Consider the following 21081-nt stretch of genomic DNA (forward strand, 5'->3'; position numbering starts at 1 on the left):
AGTATCAACAGGGAAACGCCTCTGCAGCGGTACCATTGGGTCTGCCTTCCACAAGGCCTGAAAAATTCTCCGACGATCTGTCAATGGTACGTGGCGCGAGCTTTGGCACCAGCACGAAAGAAATTTCCGAAGGCGAAGATCATTCATTACATGGATGATTTGCTCATCACAGCATCAACACGACAGGAGCTGCAAGAAGCTCGTGACTGTGTGATTGCAGGGGTGCAAAAGGCAGGTCTGGAAATCAGCATTTCAAAGATTCAAGAGGTTGCACCTTGGAAATATCTAGGGTGGAAAATCTCAGAGAAAACAATAAAGCCTCAAAAGGTGGAGATCAGCACAAAGGTCAACAATTTGCATGATTTGCAACAGCTTTTGGGAGAAATCAACTGGATGAGACCAGTTTTGGGAATCACAAATAGCGACATTCCAGCACTGCTTGATCTCTTGAGAGGAGACACGGACATTCGTTCTCCCAGGACACTCACACCAGAAGCAAGAAAAGAATTGGAGAAAATCTCGGACGCGATACAGAAAAGGCAGGCACATCGATTTGTTCCATCGTTGCCTTTTCAGTTGGCAGTGCTGGGGAAGAAAACGCAGTTCCATGGTTTGATCTTCCAATGGGATGAATCGCAAAAGGACTCTTTGATAATCATAGAGTGGATTTTCCTACCGCACAGGCCCGCGAAAACGATTCTCACAGATCTGGAGATGGCAGCACAAATCATCATAAAGGCGAGAACAAGGCTGCTGACAATGGCAGGAAGAGAATTCTCAGTCATCAGGTTACCTCTGAAACGAGACTACTTCGATTGGGCAATGCAACAATCGAAAGACCTATTAATCGCATTGTTAGCGTTCCCAGGAACTTGCACAATCCACTTTCCCCAACACAGAATACTGCAATCGCAAATATGCTATAGAGCAAAACCACAGATAAGTGAAGAACCTTTGGACGGGATCACCGTGTTCACGGATGGCTCGGGGAAGGCACACAAGTCAGTGATCACGTGGAGAGACTCAACGACAGGGGATTGGGAATCAGACGTGAGGATGGTTCAGGGCTCTCCACAAATTGTGGAGTTGGCAGCCGTTGTCCGAGCATTTCAGTTGTTCAAACAGCCTCTCAATCTGGTGACAGATTCCGCATATGTTGCGGGTGTGGTCAAGAGATTGGAGGGTTCGCTCTTGAAAGAAGTCAGTAATGAGGTTTTATACTCATACCTGACAAGCTTGAAAACACTGATAGAGAGCAGGGAAAGGGAGTATTTTATCACACACATTAGAGCGCACACAACACTTCCAGGGTTTTTAGCGGAAGGGAATGCTCGGGCGGACAGGTTGACAATGCCCATTTTGCAAACACTGCCGGACATTTTTGAGCAGGCAAGGTTAAGTCATGCGTTCTTTCATCAGAATGCGCAAGCACTGATGGAGTCCTTTCGTCTCACAAAGAGTCAGGCGAGGGAGATCATTAGTGCTTGTCCAGACTGTCAGCTTGTGCAGCCACCTTCTTCTACCGGGGCCATCAATCCGCGGGGGCTGCAAAGTCTTCAGTTGTGGCAAGCTGATGTCACAAAATACCCATCTTTTGGGAAGCTCAAAAATGTTCATGTTTCTGTAGATACATTCTCAGGTGCAGTCTTTGCTTCAGCACATGCTGGGGAAACAGCAGACCATGCTTGCCGACACTTTCTGCAGGCATTTGCAGCATTAGGTGTGCCTCAGGAGATAAAAACAGATAATGGTCCAACATACACAGGCAGGGTGCTTGACAGATTCCTGAAAAGATGGGGTGTCAGACACACGTTTGGTATTCCGCATTCACCCACAGGTCAGGCAATCATTGAGAGAACACATCACACCCTAAAATCCCTTCTGGACAGACAGAGAAGGGGTGAGCCAGAGGCAACACCTCACGTGAAATTAAATAAGGCATTGTATGTGCTGAATTTCCTAAATAGCTCATCCTCGGAACCTGATCCACCGATCGTGAGACATTTTCTAAACAGCACACAGGCAAAGCTAAGGGAAAATCCTTTAGTTTTGATCAGGAACCCAGAGACCGGACAAATAGAGGGTCCTTTCAGACTAATCACTTGGGGAAAGGGTTTCGCTTGTATCTCCACAGATCGAGGTCTGAAGTGGGTATCGGCACGGCACGTGAAGCCATTCCGAACGCGAGAACACGAGAATGCTGATCCAAGAAACAAAGAGACGAGTACTCAGACAGAAGTCGAGACTCGGGCTGCGAAAAACAACCCAGAAGAGAAATGAAAAGAAACTAAGGACTTTGGGGGGTTTTCACATAAAAGCGAAAAAGGTCTTTTGGTGCAAACAGAAGGGGGAGATGTGGGATCTCAGTCTCTCAGAACTGGGGGGCTCGGGAGTCCTGGAATGTTGCCAGAAATGTCTGGTGGCTGGACTTTGATCCCACATGGGAGATGACATCAGTATGAGGATGGGAGGATTTCACTGGGGTGAATGGTGAAGGGACAAGTTAATTGGAGTGTGAGATACAGGGTTTAAGATCCCTGTACAGGGGGGTCTAGAGAGGCAAGATGGAGGTACTGGGGCGTGCCCTTCTCCTTCTTCTTCTTCCTCTAGGCCTCCATCTTCTGTGGTGGAGTTGGCACTCCAGGATTGGACCTTACTAGGGGAACACTGGTTAATAAGGATAGAGGGTATTGGAGAAAAATGATAAATATTGTATACGTAACTCCGGGTATAAAGATAGGTGACCGCCCCAGGGGCTTTCAGTGTGTGCCCATGGCTGACTGCTGAGCAGAACTCTGTCAGGCCAAGAGAAAATCTTTTAGATAAGCAATTAATAAACACCGAGACCGAGAACAAATCTGAAGCTTCCTCTCGTCCTTTCGAACCCGGGGGCCCAAGGCCATCTTTGGGCTTTTTCCCCAGACCATCTAAACAGCCCAGAAAACCAACACCCTCCAGAAGTCCAATGCTGCTCATGCCCAGCAGGGTCCCTGTCCCCCTGGTGTAGTAAACACCACAGGTTTAGCAAAGGAGCCATGAAGGATCTGAACAATAGGAATGCAGACACAGCAGCAAAGAAGCTTCCTGACTCCATGGACATCTGCCCTATAACCTATCCCTATAGCCATGTAAGTCAATATCTTGTTAACCCTACTATTGGTCACTTATGGTCCCTCTAACCCTTTGCCATTGGTCAAGATTGGATTGGGGCCAAGGCTATAAAAGTAGCATATTGTACCCCTACTAACTTAGAAGAAGAAGAAGAAGAAGAGCTGAGACCCTTCACGGACCCCTCCAATAAAGCCATCTTTGTGGAATGGCCAGTGTCTTCTTCTTTCTCCTCTCTTTCCGTCTGCTGAAGCCTCAAGCCAAGGGCAAGCTGCCTAGCAAGCAAAGCTGAAATCATAAAAGCTGGCTAATCACTATAAGAGCTGAATATCCCCCTGCTTGCTAGGGGCTGACCCGCGACCTTGATCTAAGCGAGCTGGCCTCTGGCACTCCGTCCCCTTGGAGGCTGAGCTCTGGAGCTGTAATACCTTGCCCTAGGATAAGACCAATTAAGGCTTCATTACCCCGGAATCCCCCCAGCCCACCTAAAGGCACAGCCCCCCTCAAGGATGTTCCTAAAGATCAACCCCAAAAGCTGACATGAGGACAAGGGGCAAGGGCCGGGTGACCAGGACATCCGGGATGTGGATTATCCAGGTCACTGGGGCCTGGTTTGGGGTCCCAGGACAGGAAAGATGTCTGGCAGCTGGAGCAGGGCCTGGGAAGGGCCTCCAAGGTGAGGCTGGAGCCCTTGGGCTGTGAGCAGAGGCTGAGGGAGCTGGGCTGGTCCAGCCCAGAGCAGGGAAGGCTGAGGGGCTCCTCATCCCAGCCTGGCAGTGCCAGCCAGGAGGGGATGGAGAACACAGAGCCAGGCTCTTCACCGGGGGGCCTGGGGGGAGACAAAAGCCAATGGGTGGGAGGGGAAAGAGGGGAGATCAGCCAGGACAGGAGGAGATGAAATGAGTCAGGCTGGTTTCAGCATTTTCTCAACACCAAAAGCAGCCTGAAACCCTTCTCCATGTACCACTGACAGCTTTGCAAATCAGGAACTGTTCAGGCTGCTTTGCCCCTACTCCAGGATGGGCATCCTGATACAAGAACTTCACTGTGTTTATATCTATCACAGAAACATATTTTTCTAAAAGATATTTTAGTATGGAAATCACTTGCGGATGGTGGACATGTCAGACGCTGCTGAGACCATGCACATGGCTCAGGGAAGAGCATGATTGTTATTGAATTGTGTCCTGTTCAACCATGGTCTGTTGGCCATAAAGAGAAACTTTCTCTGCTCTGAGTCCCACCAGTTCCTGACCGCCAAAGGACACAAACCTGGTGAGTTCTGGCTCCCACTCCAGTGGTGGCACTTGCACCTCCCTCCATCCCCAGAGCAGAGCTCCCTTGTCCCAGAGAGTCCCTGGCAGTGCAGGGATGAAGGAAACAGGACAGGCTGTGGGGATCAGGGGCAGGGCACAGCCAGGGATTTGGGGTGGTTGTGAGCCCAGGGCAGGACGTGGCCCTTGGCCTTGGTGAACCTCATCCCATTGTCCTGGGCCAATGGCTCCAGCCTGGCCAGATCCCTCTGCAGAGCTTCCTGCCCTCCAGCACAGCCACACTGCCACCCAGCTTGGGCTCACCTGGGAACTGACTGAGGGTGCCCTCGATGGCCTCATCCAGATCAGCAATAAAGAGATTTCACTGACCTGGCCCCAATCCTGAGCCCTGGGAACACCCCTGGATGTGACTCCATTCCTCAGCTGCTCTGAGTGACAGGGGTTGGATGAGGGAAATGGTGGGGAGGGGGTAGAGACAAAATGTGATTGATTGCCAGCCATGAAGGGTCTTGATTTTCATATCTGTTCAGACTGCATGAGGAGGGGCTGGGGATCAATATCTACTGGGGATTGCTGATACCAATCTATAAACAGGAAAAGAAAACTAAACACGACTAAATAATTCTGTCTGCATTGTTTTCAATATCGTAGATTCACTTTGAATACACTTCTTAAATTTGTCTAATTAAGCACAGAAGAACTGAAGATTTGAATTATTCCCTCGGCCTTCTCTTGTTTGGGTGTTTTGAACAAATGTTTATGAGCCTTTGTCACTGAATTCCTGAACTGAAGAGCTCAACAAAGAAGAGGCCTCTGTAAAAGTAAAATTTATCACACGCCTACAAGGTGCTGAGGATCCATCCTCATCAAAGCAGAAATGAACAGAAATGGGCACAGCTTTGTGGCTGCCCCAGCTCTGGGATGGGCCCTGGGCCTGGAGCAGGAGCAGCTCTTGAGGGCCCCAAGGCCACGGCTCTTGTGCTGCCCTGGGCAGATGGGATGGCAGCAGGGGCTGCAGAGCTCTCAGCATCTCCTGCAGAGGAGAGCAGGGCACCCAGGGAGCCTCCTTTCCCTTGGCCAGGCACATTCCCCCATGCTGGGGCTGAGTCCTGTGGCAGCTGCAGCTGCTGCTGTGCCCTTGCCAGGGGCTGAGGCCGTGGGGCAGTGCCCAGAGCAGCCTGGCCTGAGCAGAGCTGTGGGGCCAGAGCCAGCTGGGCTGGGCTGGGGAGAGGCCCTTGGTGCTGCCCAGAGCTCAGGGCAGCTGACAGAGCTTGCAGGGAGCTGGGCTGGGCTCAGAGAGCCTGGCCCAGAAACCATCAGTGTCCATCTCAGCCTGGCTGAGCGTGCAGGGGCCAAGAAGAGCAGCCCAGGGTCTGCAAGTTCTCTGGGTAGGAGCTGAGCTTGTGAGCCCTTGAGCCCTGCCAAGTGCTGGGGCTGCACCTCCAGCTCCAGAGGAGATGGGACAGATGGGAGCACAGACAAATCATTCCTGCTGGATTCTTTCTTGTGTTTGCTTGTACAGTGACCAGGATCCATATTTAGAGGAGGTGTTTTGTGTCAGATAACACTGGTAGAGTGAAAAGAATAATATTATGAACCTGAAAATAATATTTCATGCATAAGACACACTGAGGAAACAAAAGACACATATGATCAGAAGAGCAGCTGAGTTTTTTAGAGGATGAGAGACCCATTGATGTTCAAACCTGTAGTCAAACCTGTTCAAATACTTTCCTCAGGCCTTTCTTGAGATGAGAGGTGACCAACAGAGGCCAAGGCCAGCCAGAGCTCTCTGTCCTGGCAGCTTTTGTCATGGATTCCCTTGCATATAGGGAATTTTTCAGAGGGAGCATCAGTTTTGACTGTGAGAACCTGGGAAGACAGATGGTTCTTTTCCACATTAAGGAAAGCACAGAGTCCCAGTTCTCCAGGGGCTGATGAGAGGCAGCCCTCAGCATTCTAAGATCAGCTGGACCTTTTCAGTGGCCCCTGGGAGGCCAAACCAGCCAAACCTGTTCCATCTCCCCTTGGTTCCATGAGGCCCTGCAGTGTCACAATGTTCTCCTTGCTTCTGCAGTGTGGCCCCGTGCTTCCATGAGACCGTGCAGGGTCACAGTGGCCCTTTGGTTCCGTGGGGCCCCACAGTGTCACAATGCTCTCCATGATTCCATGGGGCCTTGCAATTCCACAATGCTCTCCATGGATCCACGGTGCCCTGCAGGATCACAACGGACCTTTGGTTCCACGAGGCCCTGAAATGCAGCAATGGCCTCTTGGTTCCACAAAGCCCTGCTGCTTCACACTGGCCCCTTGGGACCATACGGCCCAGCAGAGCCACAGTGATGGCCTTGGTACCACGAGGCCCCACAGTGTCACCATGATCCCCACAGGAAGGAAACCACACAGCCCCAGTGTTTCAGGAGCTGATGAACTGCAGTCACCAGAGGCCAAGGCCAGGCCTGTCTGTCTGTCCTGGCAGCTTTGTCTTGGAGGAGCTCTTGGATATTGGAAATTTTGAATGTGGAATCCCAATTTCAGCCATTTCTCCCTGGAGGAGAAGGCCAGTTCTTTTCCACAGAAAGGAAAGAATGGAGCCCCTGTGCTTGGAAGACAGGTGAGAGCCAGCCCTCAGGAGGCCAAGGCCAGCCAGACCTGGCTGGACAGGCAGCTTTTGTGTAGAAGCAATCAATGGATATAGGACTTTTGCAGGTGGAATCCCAATTTTAGCCATGAGCACTTGCAAAAACATAGTTCTTTTCCATAGGAAGGAAAGGGTGGAGCCTCAGTCTTTGAAGGCAGGTGAGACCGAAATTTCAGGAAGACCAGGTCAGCCAGACTTGCTGGCAATGGCAGATTTTGTCTGGGAACAATCCCTGGATATTGGGAATTTTGGAGACGGAATCCTTTTTTGGCCATGGATGCTTGAATGAGAAGGGCAGTTCTTTTCCAATTGAAGGAAAGCCCAGAGCCCCAGGGTTTCAGGGGTACAAGAGAAGAGACCTTCGACATGCCAAGGGCAGTTGGACCAGTCAGACCAAGCCAACCAGACCAGTTCCCTGTTCCCTTGTTCCATGAGGCCCTGCAGTTTCACAGTGGTGGTGTCATATTGGATCCTTGGTTCCATCAGGCCCAGATGTGTCACACAGGCCTCTTGTTTCCATGGGGCTCCAGTGTCACAATGGTCCCTTGCTTCCATGAGGCCTGGCAGTGTCACAGGGGTCTCCTTGGTGCTGCAGTGTCACAATGGACCCTTGTTTCCATGAAGACTTGCAGTGTCACAGGGGTCTACTGGACCCATGAGGCCCTGCAGAGCCCCTTGTTTCAATGAGGCATCAAATTGTCAGAATGGCCTCCAGGATTCCATGAGGCCCCACAATGTCCCAATGGACCGTTGGTTCCATGGGGTCCTGCAATGTTCATGGATCCTTAGTTCCATGGGGCCCTAAAGTGTCACAATGGCCTCCTTGGTTCCATGGTGCCACACAGTGTGACAACTGCCCCTTGGTCTGCCAAGACTCCAGAGTGTCACAATGGTTCCTTGCTTGCATGAGGCCTTGTAGTGTCAGAATGGTCTCCATGATCCCAGAAGGCCTTGCAGTGTCACAACAGACCATTGGTTTCATGGAGCCCCAGAGTGTCACTATGGTCCCCTTGGCTCCACAAGGCTCTGAAGTGCCACAATGGCCTTTGGTTCCACAAGGCCTCCAAGTGTAAAAATGGCCTCCATGGTTCCATGTGGCCACGCTGTGTCACAATGGACCTTTGGTACCATGATGCCCCAGAGTGTCACAATGGTATCTTGGTTCCGCAGTGTCAGAATGGACCCTTCATCCCATGGACACCCACAGTGTTCACTGCAGTGCCCTTGATTCCACCAGGCCCTGCCATGCTGTAATGGCCCCTTGGTTCCACTGGGTCCCAAAGTGTCAGAACAGTCTCCATTGCTACATAAGGCCCCGCAATGTCACTGTGCTCCCCTTGGTTCCACAGGGCCCCACAGTGGAACAATGGACTCTTGGTTCCATGAGGTTCCTCAGTCCCAATGGTCTCCTTGGATCCGCAGTGTCACAATTGCCCCTTGGCTCTGTGTGGCCACTCTGTGTCACAACGGATCATGGTTCCATGAGGCCACACAGTTTAAAAAGGGACCCTTGGTTCCATCAGGCCTTGCTGTGTCACAATGGACTTCTGGTTCCATGAGCTCTCACACTGCCAGCAGCAGTCTCCTTGGTTCTGCAGTGTCACCATGGACCCTTTGTTTCATGATGTCCCGCAGTAGAACACGGTCACCTTGGTTCCGTGAGGTTCTGCAGTGCCACCATGGACCCATGGTTCCGCCTGGCCTTGCTGTGTCACAATGGCCCCTTGGTTCCATGAGGTTTCTCAGGGTCACAATGGTCTCCTTGGATCCGCAGTATCACAATGGACCATTGGTTCAATGTGGCCCCAATGTGCCCAAATGGATTTTGGTTCCATGGGGTTCTGCTGTGTCACAATGGACCCTTTGTTCCATGAGTTTGCACAGTATCACAGCTGACTCCTTGGTTCTGTGAGGAACCACTGTCACCAACTCTCTGAAATATCAGAATAAGGGTCCTGAACACTCATTTGCTATTTCAGATTGTGTCATATATTCAGGACTGAGCTCTAGTGAGGGATAAATCCTAATCTTACTTGGACATGTAATTCTACCACTGTGTTGCCTATAAACAGTTAGTAAATGCCACTTAGAATTTACCCACTTCCATAAAACCCACCTCAAGATCCCAGATTCCCTCCTTGTTTTCTCTATCCCTGCACCCTTGAGCCAGATGTCTTCTTCTTTTCTTCCAACCATCCTTGCTGGGAAAGCGGCCCCTGCATGTCTTGTTCCTGTGCTGAAAGTTCACAGGCAGGGTAAAAGTGGAATGAACCCTTTTGGTATCAGCCCCAGGCTTTGTGTGGGCAGGCAGAGGCAGGCAGGAGGCAGAGCTGTCAGCAAAGGAAGGGGCCAGCCAGGTGGGGCAGCCGGGGGATGCCGACAGCCTGCAGGGACAGAGGCGCAGGGCAGGGACACCGTGGGACAGCCTGGGCTGCACAGGGCACAGGCATGTGCAGCAGCTGCAAGACAGCCCTGCCAGAGCCAACTTGGGCAGCACTTTGGCCATGGCTGCTGGGCCTGGGCCTGAAGCAGGAGCAGGAGACAAGTGACCCTTGCAGGCCTGGGGCCTCATTGCCTCCTTCTCCCTGCTCAGCAGCCTGGCAGGGGCCGCCCCATGCTCCTGCCCTTGCCATTGCACATCCCCACATGCCAGTGCCCATCCCGGCAAGAGCCCTGAGCAAGGAGGGAGGGACAGGATCTGCCTGGCCAGGGGCTGGGGCTCAGGCCTTGGCCCTTGGCATTCCTCAAACACATCCAGCTTTGCTCAGCACCAGAGACACCTTGGCCTTCTTTGTCCCCAGCTGTCATCACTGCCTCCAGTGTTCTGCTCTAACTGGAATCTGGGGACACCTTCTCAGTCATGTCCCTTAGTGGGACCCATTAAAACTTTAAGAAAATTTGGAGTCTAAATTTAAATTTGAGTTCTTGAGAAGTTTTTTGAAGACACTCTCTCAGGGACTGAGTCTGAGTCTGATGTAAACAACACAAAAGCCCTGAGAGGGTCATTAAAGTTTTCCTAGTCCACTTATGGAGAAAGATTTCAAAGAACTTGTAAAAAATACGCATTCCTATTTTAAAGGATGTATTTTATTTTATTTCTCTTTACATCAGAGGTGATTGCAGCATTCTGTGATTGATATTGATCCAGGGTCTCTCCTCAGCAGCTCTGGCCTGCTCACAGAAGCTGTGCCTGGAGCTCTGACCCAGTGTGGACAACCTTGCTCCACATTGCCCAGCCCCATCCTGTCTGTCCTCACTCCCCTGGGACCTGCTGTGCTTGCAGAGCTGGCTGCACTCAGCCTAAGAGGAGTTTTCCCTTTTGGGGGATTTTTTGAAGCAATCTGAAACTCCTGAGTTTCCCCACTGCAAACAGACACACTGCTCAGGTGTGTGCCAGCCACAGGTGCCACCAAAGCCACTGCAGAGCTGCCCTGGGCCAGCTGTGAGGGTGGATCATCAGCCCAAGCTGCACTGGGCCACTGCAAGGGGCTGTGGCAATGGGCGCTGCACTGACCCCACTGCTGGGTTTGGCTGCCACGGCCACTGTGAGAAATTAAACTGTCCTTGGAAACACTGGGGAGGACTGGGACATACTGGGGAACACTGGGAAGGCTGTGGGAGACACTGGGACATACTGGGAGTGATACTGAGGAGGAGTGGGACAACCTGGGAATACGAGGAATACTGAGGGGGAATCTGGGTGGACTGGGATGGACTGTGGGGGTTGACTGGGACATACTGGGAGTGACACTGGGGCAAACTGGGGACACTGGGGACATTGCGGGGAAGACTGCGGACACTGGGGCATCCTCTGGATGAAATTGAGGTGAACTGGAAGGGAGTGGGAATAAACTCAGGTGTATTGGGAGGGACTGGGCAGTACCGGGAGGGGCTGGAGGAGGGTGAATGGGCTGTTCCCGCCTCCTCCACATCCCATTTGCCGAGGCTCCCGCAAATCACCGACCGCAGCCAATCAGCACAAGGGACCCGGTTTTGGGGGTGGTGCCTAGATTGGCGCCTTTCCTTTTTGCCTACAACTCCCATCATGCCCCACGGCCCGATTGAGCCCAATTACAGCCGGAATTACAACTCCCGTCATGCCCGACGCTCCACAGAACACCGGATCCGCCCCCATCTGTTCCATAAGTGTCCCCCACACCTTCCAGGATGCCGCAGTGCCCCCTCAGCGCCCATTTGGGACCCCCCAAAAGCGTCCCTGGACCCTTGAGTGATCCCAACCCCACAGATGCCCTGTACAGCCACTTCTGGGAATTCATCTCCTCCCATCCCCCGCGGCCCCAGAGCCCCTCAGAACACGGTCCCGTGCCTAAAACTCCTGCCGTGCCCCGCGCTCTTAAGAACCTGGTTAGAGCTCCCCGAGCTCCCCCTAAGGGCTCTCGAACCATTTAAGTTCCACCGAGGACCTCAAGTCGCGGCTCGGACGCAAAAGTGTCCCCCAAGTGCCTTCCCGGACCCCCAAACATTGTGTTCGAGCCACTCTCGGGACTACAGCTCCCATCATGCTCCGCGGCGCAAGTCCAGCGTTATTCCAGCCGGGACTTCATCTCCCGTCATGCCCCTCGCCCCACCGAGAGCCATTGCAGCTGCGCCCAGAACTCCCGTGATGCTCCGCGGCCCCGTTAAACCGTATGATACCCGCGCTACAGGGGTCTCTGAAGCTTCAGAGCCTCCAGCCAGGCTGGTGATCGCTGCATTTATGCACAAGAATCGGCCCGGGCACAGCAGGATCTGCTCATCTCGAGGGCTGCCCCGAGGCCCCACCTGGAGAGCTCCCAAACATTTCAGTCCCACAGTTAATTTCGAAGGTGACTAATTTTTGTTCATTTTGGAGCTGGTTCATTTTGAGGGCTCTTGACTGAGCTCAGTCACTTGGTTTCAAGTTGATGGCCTGTCTCAGACCAGCCTCTGCTCTGCTCTGTGTGGACAATGAGATGGGAGAGTCCTTGGGCCACCCAGGGGTCCAGTGACTTCGGTGCTCTGGTTGTCATCAACAGAGCTTTGTTTCACTGCTTCAGACCCTCCCTCTCCTCTTCTCCCCGGCATTTTAAATAATCCTATTTTCAAAGTCACCTGCTCTGCTCTTCATGTCTAAAAGCAAACCAAAAAACCTGAAAGGGAAAATACCTTTTTTTTTAGAAATAGCTTTATTTTAGACTTTATTAGAAAATATAGTCTTTATTGCATATATTTTTCTCATGTATCTTTCCTTAGCTGTGCATTTTGGTTTCAAAACAGAGTAACTTAATTACTTAATTAATCCAGCATTTGAGACTTGAAAAGTGAGTTTAATCTATTCCCTGCAGGCACCCAGGAGAATTTGTTGTCTCGAGGCTCCCTCTGTAACCAGTAGAGACAAGAGAACATTTGGAGGCTGGGTGCTCCCATCTGGCACACAAAGCAAAAATTACAAATCTCTCACTCTGCACTTGGGTTATTTGCTATCAATGGCAATGAAGGACTGCATGGGAACAGGTGCATTTTGGTGCAGACAGGAGACAGCTCAGATTGTGACACTCTGTGTGGATCCATAATAAATTCCAGTCCTCATTTGGAGCACTCAAAAACCAAGTTATAATTGGTCCCTATTCTGCCCTCCCCACTCCTTTCCTGACGAGCCAGAGAGGGAAAAGCTGTGGAAGAAAGCAGAGGGTTGCAAAAGAGATACTTGGGATTGCTTATTTTGGAATCAACAGATCCTCAGGGACTCCTGTCCAAAGGCAAGTACTGAAAAGTAGAAACAAGGAACTTCAATGTACAGATTGGATGTAATTTCACAGTTTAGTGTTTGCACTGTAGATGAGAGGTGTTTGGCACATGGGTGTGACAGATTTTGCAGTAGGTCTGAGTGAGCTGGGAATTTCCCACGAAAGGGGGGAAATAGCCAAGAACTCTTTAGAATCCTCTGTTCTGGTGAAAGTGGAAAGTTTTGGGAGTGTTTGGAAAAGGTAGAAAGAACACAATAAACCCCTGGCATCTCTACCTGAAATGGTAAACAGAACAATCAGGGTGTGAGAATTGTTTGAAGCACGATCTCTGTGCTCTATAGCAAGACTGCAGGAAAAGAAAAAAGCAGAGAAGGAAGGATAGAAATGTTTGTCCAGACTGTGAAATTTTCCCACTTGTTTTTGCCATGTTCCTGTCTCAGCAGGATGAGCTGGAATTCAGCATGGGACCAGAAAGTGAAACAGCAGTTACTGAGTTCATCCTAGAGGGTTTTCCAGAGCTGGATCCAAGGCTGCAGGTATTTTTCTCTCTGGTCCTTCTGCTCACGTACCTGACAACAGTGATGGGGAATGCAACCATCATTTTCCTCGTGTGTGTGGATCACCACCTGCAAACCCCCATGTACTTTTTCATCAGCAACCTGGCCTTCCTGGAAATCTGGTTTACATCCTCCACAAGCATCAAACTGTTTGTGATGCTGAGTTCTGGTCAGAACACTCTCTCACTTAGCAGCTGCTTTGCCCAAAACTATTTCTATTTTGCTATGGGCTGCACAGAGTTCATGCTGCTCGTTGTCATGTCCTTTGACCGCTATGTTGCCATCTGCCAACCTTTGCTCTATGCTGCCATCATGAAGCCTCAGCTCTGTGTCCGCCTGGTTGTTGCTGCTTGGATCCTCAGCTTTGCCCTGCTGAGCTACCGGCTGCTCTTCCTCTCTGAGCTGTCCTTCTGTGGCTCCAAGATCCCCCATTTCTTTTGTGACAACTCCCCCTTGTTCAAACTGTCCTGCTCTGACACCAGCCTGCTCTGGAAAATAGACTCTGTCTTCATATCCTGTGTTGTGCTGGGTTCCTTGTGTTTGACTCTGGCATTTTACATCTGCATCCTTTTCTGTGTTCTGCATCTTCCAGCAGCCTCTGGGAGGAAGAAAGCTTTGACTGCGTGTTCTTCCCATCTCATCACCTAATCCATTGCCTACGGGAGCTGCATTGCTCTCTACACACGTCCTGCAGAATCTATTTCCTTGAGCACCAACAGAATTGTAGCTCTGCTGAATACAGTCCTGTACCCATTCTTAAACCCATTCATCTACAGCCTTCGGAACAAACCTGTGATCCTGGCCCTGAGCAAATCCATTGCAAGGGCAAGAACAAAGCTTTTCCCCTAACCATGGTGCATTTCTGGAAAGCCATCCCAAGAATCTGGTGTCATCTGTTACACAATAGCAGTGCCTGTGAGTGCAGCCTCCAAACAGGGCTGCCTCAGGTCAAGAGATAAGAGACTCATCTGCACACCCAGACATGGCACCGACAATGGCAAGAGGAGAAACTCAGTTCATTCTCTGCCCTGGCTGCTCCCAGGACCATTTACTGGAGAGCCACCAGCTCATTAAGGGCCAATCTGCGTAACAGAGAAGAGTTCAGAAGAACAGTGGCAAGTGACAATCCAAATTACAGCTCCTGGGCGAAGGACATCTTGTCCAGCTCCTTCCCTGGGACAGCCAGCAGCCCCAGTGTCTAGGTTTGGAATCGCAAAGTCACTGAGAGCAGGTGGGGAAGACTGGGGGGAATTGGAAAGGGACCGGGAACGAACTCAGGTGTATTGGGAGGGACTGGTCTGTACTGGGAGGGACAGGAGAGGGTGCATTGGCTGCTCCCGCCTCCACCGCCTCCCATTTGCCGAGGCTCCCGCCCATCACAGCCTGCAGCCATTCAGCGCCAGAGGCCGGGGCCTCGAGAGGGGTGCCTAGGGTAGGTGCCGTATTTTCTGGTTTTGCCTACAACTCCCATCATGCCCCGCGGGCCGATTGAGCCCAATTGCAGCCAAAACAACAACGCCCATCATGTCCCGCGCTCCACAGAACCTCCAGGATCCCACAGTGCCCCCTCAGCGCCCATTCGGGACTCCCATAAGCACCCCCGAACCCCTGAGTGCTCCCACCCCCACAGATGGCCGGTACAGCCACTTCTGGGAATTCATCTCCTCTCGTCCCCCGCGGCCCCAGAGCCCCTCAGAACACAGTCCCGCGCCTAAAACTCCGGCCGCAACCCGCGCCCTAAAGAGCCTGGTTGGAGCTCTCCGAGCTTCTCCCAAGGGCTCCCGTGCCGTTTACGTTCCCCCAGAAGATCTCAAGTCGGGGCTCGGACACAAAGGTGTCCCCCAAGAGCCGTCCCGGACTCCCAAACATTTCGTTCCAACCACTTCGTGGACTACAGCTCCCATCATGCTCCGCGGCGCACGACCAGCGCCATTCCAGCCGGGACTTCATCTCCTCTCATGCCCTGTGCCACACCGAGAGCCATTGCAGCTGCGCCCAGAACTCCCGTGATGCTCCGCGGCTCCGTTAAACCGTATGATACCCGCGCTTACAACTCCCATCACCCCCCGCACCCCAGACAGCCCCGTTCGAGGCCCCTAAGGGCCCGCCCGGATCCTGAAGGGCCCCAAATTCCCCTCCGTGACCTCCAAGGGTCCCCCTGGACCCCCAAGTGCTGCCCCGGACCCTGAACTGTCCCTCAGAATCCCTGAGTGCCCCTCCAAGTGCCCACCCGGCCTCCCCAAGTATCCTCCAGACTCTCAAGTTCTCTCTGAATTCCCTCCCCAGACCCAAAACCGCCCCAAATGTGCCCCAGAAATGTCTCCGGGAACCTCGAAGTGCACTGCCCCCCCAACCCTGTCTGAGAAAAAGATGATAAAAAAGATGACAAAAAGACTACAAATATACCTAGTTAACGTAAAGAGAAAGAAATAAATAGCCAATAGAAATTAATTAATTAATTCATGAAGGGAATTGTGTTACTTGGAACCAATGATGAATAATTTTCTTGGTTGCTAGAAATGTATCAAATTTTAATATAAATATACAAATTAGGTAATAAAAATATTGTCTAAGACTATCCTAAATAAAAATAATATAACTATAATTTTGTTATTAATGAATTTTATTTATAAGGAAAAATGATTAAATTTTTCTTTTTTTTTGGGATGTCAGTCCCAGGTGGGCGTTGTCAGACATGGTGAGACTGGGGGTGAGGAGCCGATTGTCCAAACAGGCTCAGCCTGCAAGGGGCTCATTCTTATCCATGCCCAGACCTCCTAAGGAGACATTCAGCATCCAGATCACCTAGGGAATGCTTCTATCCCCTCTTCTCATAACTAAAAAATAAAAAAATTCTGATGTGATTAAAAAACCAAAAATCATGAGGTGCATTTTGACATCTTCCTCCTGAAGATAACTCCAAACTGACTCCAATCACTCTACAAGCCCTGGAGACTCAAAGACAATGGAAGGGAGACAAAGAGCTCCTGAGCGCTTTCTGTATTTTAATCAGCCCCACGCTGGATTTGGGGCTGGGTCCAGGAGCCTCAGGCACGCAGAGAAGGATGGAGAAGCTGCTGAAGGAGTCAGCAGCAAAACTGCAAGTGCCTTGGAGCATGGCTGGGCCCCAGTGAGGGCAGGGAGTGCCCAAGGCTGCCCAGGGCCTGGTGAGAGCAGATCCTTGAGGGCAGGATTGCAGGGAGCCCAAGGCTGTGAGCAGGGAACTGCAATGCTGAGCAAGGCCTGGCTTGGCTGCAGGAAGCAGAAAGGCCGAGCCCTGAGCCCAGCCTGGGCCAGCAGGGCCTGTCCCTCACGGCTGCCTCGGGGCTCTTGGTGGGCCAGGGGGATGTGAGGGGCGGCAAGGACAAAATGCATCAACCTGCAGACCCTGCCAGCCTCTGCAGGGAGGCCGAGGGAGAAGCAAAGTGCAGCCCCTGCCAGGAAAGTTCCTCCTGTGGGGCCTCCAGAGGCGCTGCCCGAAGCCAGGGCACAAAGGCCTGGGTGCCTGTGGCCCTGCCAGCCCTGCCCAGCCCTTGGCCATCTGTCCTGCAGGCTGTGCCCCCTGGGCGTGCTGCTCCTCTGCCCTGGCCGGCTGCACTCGCCCATCTCACTGTGCCCCAGCATTTCTCACCCAGTGTTGCTGTGCCCTCTCTGGGCTCCCTGCACCCAGTGCTGCCGGCTCCTGGCACACAGAGCCCGGCCATGGCCCAGCCTCACGCTGCCACACCTCCAGGACCAATATGCTGCCGTGCGAGGGACTTTGCTTTCTTCTCAGTACCAGGCTGAACCTTCCAAGGTGCACTTTGGGGAGGTTTCCTGCAATTCCCACTGCCAAGGAAAGCTCTGTCTCTTGCTGGTCACAAACAGAGAAGGGCTGGTGGGAGATGTGGTTGTCAGACGCTGTTTGGGGCACAGTGACCATGAATTTATTGATTTTTTAAACATTCTGAGAAAGGAGGGGCATCAAAGAATCTTGTACGTTGGAGTTACAGAGAGCACACTTTGGCCTATTCAGGACTGGTTTGGGGAGTACGACCTCAGGTACTGATTTTTAAAATCAGCCCTTAAAAACATAGCAGCCCTTAAAAACAAACGTGTCCAGGAAGGATGGACACCTTTCAAGAAAGAAATTTTGAAGGAACAGAAGCATCCCAAAAGTGATATGCCAAGGAAAATGAGTGGTCTGGCTGGGTAGGGAGCAAATTAAATTATACCCCTTAAATGACAAAATCATTATGTAGCCAAATGCAGGACAGGCAGGCAACTCAAGAAATGTTTGAGGATGTTCCTAGGTAATGCAGAAAGAAAACTGGAGAGGTGAAAGCTCAATTAGGACTTAACGTGGCCACTTCTGTGAAGGTTAATAAAAATGATTTTATAAATACATTAATGGCAAAAGGAGGGGTAAGGAAACCTCCATTCCTTGTTGGGGGGATATTGTTACCCATCATTTACCACCTGTCCTGGCTCAGCAGGGAGGTCCCAGAGGACTGGAGGTGCCAATGTGAGCCCATCCCCAAGAAGGGCTGGAAGGAGGAGCTGGGCAACTCCAGGCCTGTCAGCCTGACCTGAGTGCCCGGCAAGGTTATGGAACAGATCACCTTGAGTGCCATCCCAGGGCACCCACAGGATGGCCGAGGGATCAGAGCCAGCCAGCGTGGATTTCAATATCTGCACTGATGATCTGCATGAGGGGACTGAGTCCAGCATCAGCAAATTTGCAGATGACACCAAGCTGGGTGTGAGCGTGGATCTGCTGGAGGGTAGGAGGGCTCTGCAGAGGGACCTGGACAGGCTGGATCCAGGGCCCAACTCCAACAAGATGAGGTTGAACAAGACCAAGTGCCGGGTCCTGCACTTTGGCCACAACAGCCCCTGCATTGCTACAGGCTGGGGACAGAGTGGCTGTGATAGTGGAAACCTGGAAAAAGTTAAAGATAGAATCTAAAATGTTAGGCTTTGTGCTTTCCCAGATCAACTGCACCTGCGTAAGCAGTATGATAAATTATATAACTGTTAGATGTGATGATTGTTTAGTAATTAAATGTAATTATTATATAACCATAAGAAGAATAGTGAGAAACTATGTTGGAAATTCAGAGAGGGGCTAAATTTATGTATACAATAGAACAATATAAGTTTAATAATTAACATGAAAGTTATGTAACGATAGAGTATAAAACATGATCATTTGGGATGTATGGTCGGAGTCAGATTTGGGTTGAATATACCCCGATTCCCAGAGCTCTTAATAAAAAGCACCGCATATAATTGCTCCGTGCTTATGTGTTTTTGAATGCTAACAGCTGGACAGCAGCAAGCCAGAAAGGGACCTGGGGCACTGATGGACAGCAGGCTGGACATGAGCCAGCAGTGTGCCCAGGTGGGCAAGAAGGCCAATGGCTCCTGGCCTGGATCAGGAATGGTGTGGCCAGCAGGAGCAGAGCTGCGGTACTGCCCCTTACCTGCCCCCAGCTCTGCTCCAGACATTGCTGCTGCAGGTACAGAGAAAGGAAGAAAAGAGGGATTTCCAAGGAAAACTGCTGGGAGATCATTTAAAGCCACTGAGAGCACAGCTCCTTATTGACACTGTCTAGGGCTACAGCAATGATGGAGAGAAACCAAAAATCAGAAGTGGCATCAACAATTATTTTGTGGACAAGATTAATAGACTAAAACAAAAGTAAAAAAAATGCCTCAACCAAAAAAAAAAAGAACTATCAAAGATGACTTTTTTTACAAGTGATTTGCAGAAACTGGCCAGCAATATAATGCTTCTGAAACCATCCAGTCATCAGTGTCCACACTGCAGCCTTGAGCTCCTGGTTCCTCAGGCTGTAGATTAGGGGGCTCAGGGCTGGAGTCACCACTGAGTACAGAACTGACACTGCCAGATCCAGGGATCGGGAAGAGATGGAGGGGGGCTTCAGGTAGGCAAAAAATGAGGTGCTGACAAACAGCGAGACCACAGCCAGGTGAGGGAGGCAGGTGGAAAAGGCTTTGTGCCGTCCCTGCTCAGAGGGGATCCTCAGCACAGCCCTCAAAATCTGCACATAGGAGAAAACAATGAACACAAAACAGCCAAACAACAGAAAAGCACTAACCACAATAAGTCCAAGTTCCCTGAGGTAATGTGAGTGTGAGCAGGAGAGCTTGAGGATCTGGGGCACCTCACAGAAGAACTGGCCCCGGGCATTGCCATGGCACAGGGGCAGGGAAAATGTATTGGCTGTTTGCAGTAGAGCATTGAGAAAGGCACTGGCCCAGGCAGCTGCTGCCATGTGGGCACAAGCTCTGCTGCCCAGGAGGGTCCCGTAGTGCAGGGGTTTGCAGATGGACACATAACGGTCATAGCACATGATGGTCAGGAGAGAAAACTCTGTTCCAATCAAGAAAACAAGCATAAATAGCTGAGCAGCACATCCTGAGTAGTAGAAGGTGCTGGTGTCCCAGAAGGAATTGTGCATGGCTTTGGGGACAGTGGTGCAGATCATGCCCAGGTCGCTGAGGGCCAGATTGAGCAGGAAGAAGAACATGGGCGTGTGCAGGTGGTGGCCACAGGCTACGGCGCTGATGATGAGGCCGTTGCCCAGGAGGGCAGCCAGGGAGATGCCCAGCAAGAGGCAGAAGTGCAGGAGCTGCAGCTGCCGCGTGTCTGCCAATGCCAGCAGGAGGAAGTGCCTGATGGAGCTGCTGTTGGACATTCCTTCACTCTGGGCATGGTGGACTGTTGAAACAAGATATTGACAACCGGAGACCAAGCTCTTGGAAACAATCCTATGGGGTTATTTTAGAAATTCCCTCAAAACTATTTCTCTTCCTGTGGGGAAGCTTCTGTCAATATTTTATTCTTGATCTTGGGTTTATGCTCCTGAGTTACTGATTCATCTTAAGCACTGCTCTCAGCCTGAATCTCGTGGAAGGCCACAGGGAAAACAGGGCTCCCTCTGCCCCATTGCAGTCAGACCTGCTGGTCCCCACACAGGTGCCCTTTGCACATTCCACCTACCTGTAGTTCAGGGTGATCAAGCTTGAAAAATTAAGTCGAGTTTTTAAAGACTCCAGTTTAAAAGTAAATTTCTCTAAGCCCTTTTCCCTCTCCCTGTGCAGCTGGACAAGATGGGATACCAAGGGTTTTTCTGGCTCTCTGCAGCCTGGAGCTGTGCCTACGGGGGAGCTGTTTCTCTCTATCCAAGCCTTGTGCCTGCCAGTGCTGCCAGAGCCCAGCCCAGCCCTGGGGGCTCAGCTCTGCCCTGCAGACCCCTCCCAGCACAGGGCACTGCCCAGGGGCATCTCCCTGGCAGCAGGGCCTTAAGGGCAGGCCAGACAAACAGAGATGCTGCAAGCCAAGGTGCTGCTGCTGCTGTCTGTAGGGAGAGGAGGCTGAGGAGGCACTTTCTGAGGGAGATCTGAGACCCATCTGCTGGTGCCCAGGGTGACAGTGCAGGAGTCTCAGTGACACAACCAAAGCTGACAGCCCCTTTTCTCTTCCCTTGAGGAGAAAGCTGAGAGCAGCCCTGGCCATGCAGCACCATCTCCAGAGCAGGAGGAATCTGCCCTGATGGGGGTGGCTCCTTCTACCTCCACCTTCTCCCCTGCAGCGTCCATGGGGAGCTGCCAGGCAGGCTGAGAGCTGCCCCTGGCAGGTAGCCCATGCCCTGGGCTGGCCAAGAGCCCTGACGGCTGCAGGAGCTGCTCTGCAGGACAGCCCTGGGCAGCCCTGGCTGCAGCCCCAGCTTCAGCCCCTGCAGCCATCCCTGGCAGCAGGAGCCGTC

General features: G+C 51.7%; 2 protein-coding genes across 2 annotated transcripts in view; both read left to right on the top strand.

Annotated features, from left to right (window-relative positions):
* LOC128949409 (olfactory receptor 14J1-like) overlaps positions 1-2931 on the top strand; it is a 40207-nt gene extending 37276 nt beyond the window's left edge. Inside the window, exon 5 of the mRNA XM_054294272.1 lies at positions 2923-2931. Within this exon, the coding sequence (XP_054150247.1) occupies positions 2923-2931 (9 nt within the window). The remainder of the gene's footprint in view (positions 1-2922) is intronic.
* Positions 2932-13210: 10279 nt separating this feature from the next.
* LOC128949439 (olfactory receptor 49-like) lies at positions 13211-14155 on the top strand. Its single transcript, XM_054294299.1, is given in 1 exon segment — positions 13211-14155. A coding segment is annotated over 1 exon segment (945 nt).
* Positions 14156-21081: the final 6926 nt, after the last annotated feature.

Source organism: Melozone crissalis, unplaced genomic scaffold, assembly GCF_028551555.1.
Source record: "Melozone crissalis strain CALT ecotype California unplaced genomic scaffold, PUWL_Pcris_2 ptg000231l_1, whole genome shotgun sequence".
NCBI lineage: Eukaryota > Metazoa > Chordata > Aves > Passeriformes > Passerellidae > Melozone > Melozone crissalis.